The following is a 7199-nucleotide window of genomic DNA, read 5'->3' on the forward strand; positions in this document are numbered from 1 at the left end:
GGACTCGCATGCAGCTCTGGGAACTCATGCACCACCCAGGGAAAGGCCCGCACAATGGAGCCAGCTGCCTTCCCACTCCCTGCCTCCACATGCAGCTCATGGGACTCTGGTGGAAAGCAGTGCCACTTCCAGCAGAGTCTGCTGGAAGTGGCATTGCTTTCCACCAGAGTCCCGTGAGCTCTGGGGGCACAGAGTGGGAAAGACAGCCGGCTCCATCGTGCAGGGCTTCCCCAACAGTGGCATGTTGCACATGAGCCCTGCGTAATACTGGTGGGCCAGCCTGGCTCCCCTCCTTGCCACCACGTGCAGCTCCTGGAACTGGCTGGAGCTGTGCATCACTGAGTGGCTGTGCCTGCGTGGGCCATGAGCACCCCAAGGGCCCACTGCCTGCTACCGTTGCCACCGGCAAGGGCTATGAATCATGGGAGGACATGTGGGGGAGTCCCTACACCCCCCACCCTCCCTCACAACCCACAAACCCCACACACACCCACACTGTCCACCTCCCCACAACCTTCCCACATGTACACACACCCACACCCTCAACATACCCAACACCCCCCCAACACAGCCACATTTCCTCACACCCTCGCCCCAACCCATACACAATATACAAGAGTAAGACTATTTTAATCTATTATGAATTTACCTCTACACACTACACAAACACAAATTAAGACAAAAATATTTTTTTAAATAAAATTAAAATATGTTATAGTAGATGTTTGACTTCTAGTATATGATTGATTTTTTTCCTGTTCCAAGATGGCAAACCCTCTCCCCTCCCAAAAGGAGTACTTCTGGGGGCAAGGGAAAGGATTTCCGGTGGCAAAGGTCAGGGGGCAGGACATCCAAGCCCAATATGGTGACTAGGGGCAGGGTACCTGTCAAGGGGCGGAGCTACCCTTGCAGCCCTTGATAGCTCACTGAAACTCATTAAGCGGCCCTCCAGCCAAAATAATTTCCCACCCCGCCTTACCATATGTAAAATAGGATGCTGGATAATTTTGGGTAAGGGACTTGGGAGTCAGGAGACTACTTTTTTTTCCTCCCACAACAACTGTCAATCACTTGCAATGTCTCTGTGCAAAATTACTTCATTTCCTGCCTCAGTTTCCCCATTTGTATTAAAGAAGCAAGAACACCTACTTCACTGGGAGAAGTATTACTGGTAATGTCTTCACCTTCAAGTTGATCTTTCAATGGAAGGTAATAGAAATGTAAAGTACTATTCTTGTTATTATTTTAAATGCAACATTTATTATTGTCATCCTGACCCATAACAATGTCTGTCATTGTGCTAAGAATCTAGTATTACCCAATGAAAGGAGAAAAAGAACAATGATAGTGCTAAACAAACAGTAATAAAGCATACTGCTCACTAGCCAAAGCCCTACTAATTAAGGCAGGGAAATTTTTGCTACGATTCACCAAAGATAAAAACTATTGAGCCACAAAATGCTACAAAACCAGAAGATACAGCAGCAGTTACAGATGATCCAGTGAAATTCAAGATCCGTACAATCTAGTCCTCAAAATGCTTGCAGTTCCTGTTTCAAGGTAGAGGGTCATGGGAGTAGGAATTACAGCAGTAGTACTAACAACAAAACAATAGCATGTGGAGCAAAGTGAAAGAAAGGTATGCATAGCTATAAGCAAAAATGAGTGCATATTTGTTTTAATTCCATTTCACTGACCTTGAAAACTGTATAGCTATATAGCAAGAAGAGGTCTCCAAAAAACCCACCCAAAATGCAGAATGCCTTCCATGGACAATGTAGTAGAAGGGATGTTAAAACATGCATTTGGTTATTGTACCCCGTATGGGTCTATTATACAATAGCCACCCACACTTAATTACAGGAGGTACAATCCACTGGGATGAAAAGACTCTAATCAATTAACGAATCCAGTATGCAATAGTTGGTAGCGGTGCACCGATACATTGGTCCGATATCAAATCGGTACCAATATAAAGAAAATAGTCTATATTGGATATTGGCCTGATGGAGCCAATAATTTGGCTGATAAATGCTCATGCTGCACGCAGTCGCAGCGCAGCACAGAGCAGAGCCAGCAGTGTGGAGAGCTACCTCAAACTGGTAAGTTGGAGAGTGGAGGGAACGGGCATGGTGGGGTAGATCAATGCCCCCTGCAGTGAGGGAGGGGTAGGCACTGCCCAGCCAGGGCGGGGTGGGGGCATGCAGGACGGAGGCACGGCTCGTGGGGTGGGGGCAGCTTGCACCCCAGGAGGGCGGGGGCAGGGGGTGTGAGCCCCAAGATCTGTGTGGTGTGGGGCAGACTGCAGCTGCGGGGTAGAGCCAGAGCCAGAGCCAGCAATGAATGGGGCTTTTCTTGCTGGGGGCTGGGCTCAGAGAGAGCTCCAGTGGCGCTGGGAGGAAGCTGCAGCCACCCTAAAAGTTTGCCGCAGCTCCACTCTCAGCCTCGTGCCGCTGCCCGGCGCAGCCCTGGCTTTTCCCAACACTTTGGTGGAGGTGGGGTGTTCAGCTGGGGCTGCACCGGGTGGCAGCACGGGGCTGACAATGGAGCTGTGGCAAAATTTGGGGTGGCTGTAGCCTCCTCCCTGCACTGCTGCAGCCCACTCTGAGCCCACCCCCCTCCCCAGCTGGGCAGCGCCAGCGCCTGCCCCCTCCCTCACTGTGGGGGGCATTGATCTGCCCCCCCATGCCCCTCCCACCATACTGGACTTACCACCTGATGATAGCTGTATCGGCTATCCAATCAGTATCGGCCAATATGCCTCCTTAATTTTCGGCTATCAGTACCAGCCCCCAAAAACTCTATCGGTGCACCCCTAGTAATTGGTTGTATTTGTGAAAACTACAGGTAAAGTTTGCCTCTGCATTACTGAGAGATCCTCTATGCTTGACATACACCAAGATGGACTAAAAAGATGAGCGCTTACCTGGGATTCGGATTTTAAATTTACCACTCTGCCCAAAGCCACCTTCTATTATGCCATCCTCTCCTGTAGATAGCTTGACTTTCAGCCCCACAAAAATCTGGATGTTGGTTTCCTTTTTAAACAGCGAACGACCGATCACGCTGTAATCATCTATCACCTGCAAAAGAAAGGCACACATGTGAGTCTAGCTTGTTTGACAAGGAAAAAGAACATAGATAAAACATGCTGTGGTTTGGTGTGCTACAAAAAACATCAGCATGAATCTGGGAAGGCCACTTGGCTTACAAGTGGCATAGTCTGATCTATAACACTATGTATTACTACATATTCCAAGCGAGCTGAGGACTCCTTACCAGGACCTGCTGAGTTCTAATCCTAGTTTTAAGCTAAAAGTGCAAAGGAATTTAAGTAAATCACTTAATATATCTGTGCTTCAGACTCCCCTGTTACAAAAAAGGGAGAATACCCACATGCCCCTCAGAAACATACTCTGAGGATTAATTACTTATAAATTGTTAAAAGCTTTGAAATCTCTCCATGAAAGGTGAAAGAGAACCCCGAAATAAAAGCATGTATTCCATCACTTACCCTAAGCACCTGAAAACATCATCATTTAGACAGATACTCTACTTTCTCAGCATCAATTCTGCACTCACCCCACTGGGGTTTCAATCAAATGGGTGGATAGAATTACTCAGTTACCCGTTAAATTCTTCTCAACACACACAGATTTGTTAAACCAAAACTCTCAGAACTGCTGTACAGAATTTTTAATTTCAAGGTCTGTAACCCAGTGGGAAGAACCATTCCAAGGTTGGATTCTTAATTAAGCGATCAGGCACGAGAGGCAGCAAGCTTGGTGGGCAAGGTAAGATAAACAACCCTCCCTAAGGCATTACAAAGCACAAGGTGCAGCCAAGTGAGCCTAATCCCCAAGGTGTGAATATCTTTGTATGCTGCTAACCCCTTGTGTTACTGTACCTCGCTGCATTAACAAGTGCCTTTGGTTGTGGGAAGAAATAAGAAGAGTACTGCTTTGTTTCTTCATTGCTACAGAAACTCAACTAGATTCAGCAACTATTTCTTCACTGAACCTTAAAAGTAATTTCATTCCAACTGGGTGTTTCAGAGAGAGATCAAATCTACACAAACAACATAGCTTGAAGGACTCAACTTATTTTGGATGCCCGCTCTGTTCATAATTTAATGATCCCCAGCATTATGGCTGTGGAGGCAAGAAGCCCCCACAGGATTTTCAAGGGGATGGGGCAGACCCCGCGGGCCCCAAGCCCCACAAACAGACTCCCACCAGGGAAACTTACCTCCAGGAGCACAGATGGAGCCGGAGCAGGAGTCACGGCCACGCAAGCTGGTGTTACACTGGCTGTTTAATCAGCTGTTCCCAGGGCAGGAAAGAGCTGAACCAATCGCGGCAGCCAGAGCAGCCGCCGCGGGAAGATTTAAAAGCCCCACTGGAACCCAGCAGGGGGACAAAGAGGGAGCATGCCAGCATGGAGCACGCCAAGCATGGTGAAGCTCCTGTGCAGAAACAGGAGAGTTGCAGCTGGCTCAATGCCGGATTTAGAGCTGGGGGAGCAGAGTCTCTGGGCAAGGCAAAGAGAGAGAGAAGCCAGTTCACCCCCCCCGCTTTTTCTCTGTCTAGCTGCCTACATTACGGCAGACCATTAGAGACGTCCCAGAGGCAGCAAGGAAGACACCAGCAAGCGAGTATCTCGATCGTCAGCACTCAAGGCTAAAGTGCTAACTGCCGTGACAGCCAAGCTAGTGTACCAGTACCTGTGCTGACGTTAGTCCCCTGGAGAGAGGGGTCTACAGGGTGCAGCAGAACAATGCAGGCTGCACTGTCGGTTGGCAAGTGGACGGGGTGTAGGGGAGGCAGAGCTCCACAGAACATCGCATCAAGACTGTGAGTACCACTGTCCCTGGGGTCCCCAGGAAGAGGATCTCCACTGAACCCCTCCTTTCATTCATTAACACCAAATCGTGGCAGATGACTTGAGGAGAGGGGCCCCACGTAAGACAGATGGTAAGGCACTCGACATATCCCCACCTTAGGTGCCCCATCTCCATAATGGTCCATTATTTGCAAACTGCTTGTTTCCTAGAGTCTTCTCTTCCACTGACATGGACATACTCAGAGACTGAGAGATCATAAGCTTCCAGGTTCTTTTTCGTGTTTTTTTTCCAATGGAGGTGGGGGGGCAGAGGTTAATACTCATCTCTCTATTTTAATTCTTAATGTTTCTTAATACTCCACAAACTGAGTCTGTAATTGTTCAAACCTCAGCAAGATCAAAATAATTTCCAGTCCCAGGGAAAAAATCCACAATTCTTCACTACTGTAACCCTCAGTCTGAAGTGGAACATAAAAGCACTGGATCATAGCAGTGTAGTAAAATATTAGTTGAGAAGGTTCATTCAAAGGTGATCATCAGGGTGGATTTTATTTAAATCAAATAGATTTAAATCATGACTTAATCATGATTTAAATCACTGGTCAGTAAGCCTCAATTTAATCATTGTTTTCTACAAAGAAATTCTTGTTGTTTGATATAACCTTAATACATATTATTCACAACTCATAGATAGATGTAGGTTTCATTTTTAGAAGTTACACACTATACATTTTAAAGGAGTGATTTATTTTGAGATTTTTTCAGATTAATTTTGAAGCTACATCAGAAAATTGAATTATGATTTGGTTATTTTATTCACCAAAGCTAACTGAAGCAGATACTTATGAAGTCATTGGGATATAAACTATCTCCAATTCAGTAGATTAATCATGAATATTTGGGGGCTATTTTTGCCACGTTGTATTAGGAGGACATCAAATGAATGTTGCAACCATATGTTTTAAGCTTGGGGCTTTTTCACTTTATTCTATATTTCTTCTCATCTTTGATTTCTACTCTCTCTTATGGCTTGGCAAACTTGCTGCCATGATAGGTTTTCCCTTCTATGATACCATTCCCTCACTAGATTTCAAATCAATGGAGAGGCTATACTCAGAAATGTATCCCTCAAGACTTCTGGACTATTCTGCTCAAAATGTTTCTCTTTTGTTTCTACTGCCCCTCCCTCCTTGCATGTATCTCCAGACTCCTCCTCCTTGCCCAGATCTACTCCATCCCCACCAATCTTCTATACATTTAACTTCTTGAAACTTTGCACTTTAAAGAGAGGTAAAGGCTTGACTTTGTGTACACAAACTTGCAGAGACAATAGGGCTAATGGGTAGGTAATCAGATCTGTTATCTCATCTCCATATACTGCTGTTAAAAAAGATGTTATCTCTGGAGGCACAAACCTACAGTTTGAGAACTGAAACTAAGCATCACAGAGATGCTTAATGAGATCTTCTAGACTGAGCACTAAGTCCCATTGGGTAGTGTGGTTTTCTTTAATCTATTAATCTATAGAGAAGCTTCTAGGAACCCCATAAGATTGGGGCCCTAATACAGCCCATGGCCTGTTGTGACCTATTTATAAAACTTTTCTAAAAAGGTTACATGACTATATTGTCTCAAGTAGTATATAATTAGAAGTTATAATCCCTATTCCATGATGGTATCTTTGAGCTTTAACATATCTTAAATTAAAACCATGTTTATATAGGTTTATTTTTTTAAAGCATCTTAAAAAATTTAAAAAATGATTAAATAAAAATATCTGCTTTAAATAAAAATACCTGATTTCTTATATATATATTTAAAAATCATTGATTTTTATCCACCCTGGTGATCATCATTAAGGTCTCTAGTTGCTTCACACTCTTGGATTTTGAATGCAGAGAATCTCTCTCATGCCCAGATATGGAGGCCTCCATATACCACCTGTAGTTGCCTTCAAAGAGAAAGGAAAGACTGCTTTTAAAAACTTGATGGACTGCATTGTGCTGAGTGGTTCAAAGATATCTTTAATTTAATTAACTGAATTATCATGTGAACATTATGTTAGCTTGGTTCAGTTTTGCCCCACTGGCAAGGCTGTCAGAGCAACTCCGAGTAATTTCGGTCTGGGAACAAGTGTTAGATGCACCGTGTACAGGTTCTGTTTGAGTGAACTCAGTGATAACCTATATATGTAGACTAGAAAGAATCATTCACCATTTTCAGTGCTCACCACTCACTTAAAGGCAATTTTCATGAAATATACTTATCCTTTAAAAGTAAATCTAGACTTCTAGCTAACATTTGAGAAAAGATAAGTTTGCAAGTTTGGATTGTGAGACCAAAAGTATTGTAGGGAA

General features: G+C 44.5%; 1 protein-coding gene across 1 annotated transcript in view; it reads right to left on the bottom strand.

The window, feature by feature from the left end:
• The window catches only part of EEFSEC (eukaryotic elongation factor, selenocysteine-tRNA specific), a 202818-nt gene that overhangs the window by 62182 nt on the left and 133437 nt on the right, over positions 1-7199 (bottom strand). The window contains exon 7 of the mRNA XM_014516960.2: positions 2927-3083. Within this exon, the coding sequence (XP_014372446.1) occupies positions 2927-3083 (157 nt within the window). The remainder of the gene's footprint in view (positions 1-2926; positions 3084-7199) is intronic.

Source organism: Alligator sinensis, unplaced genomic scaffold (assembly GCF_000455745.1).
Source record: "Alligator sinensis unplaced genomic scaffold, ASM45574v1 scaffold839_1, whole genome shotgun sequence".
Lineage (NCBI taxonomy): Eukaryota > Metazoa > Chordata > Crocodylia > Alligatoridae > Alligator > Alligator sinensis.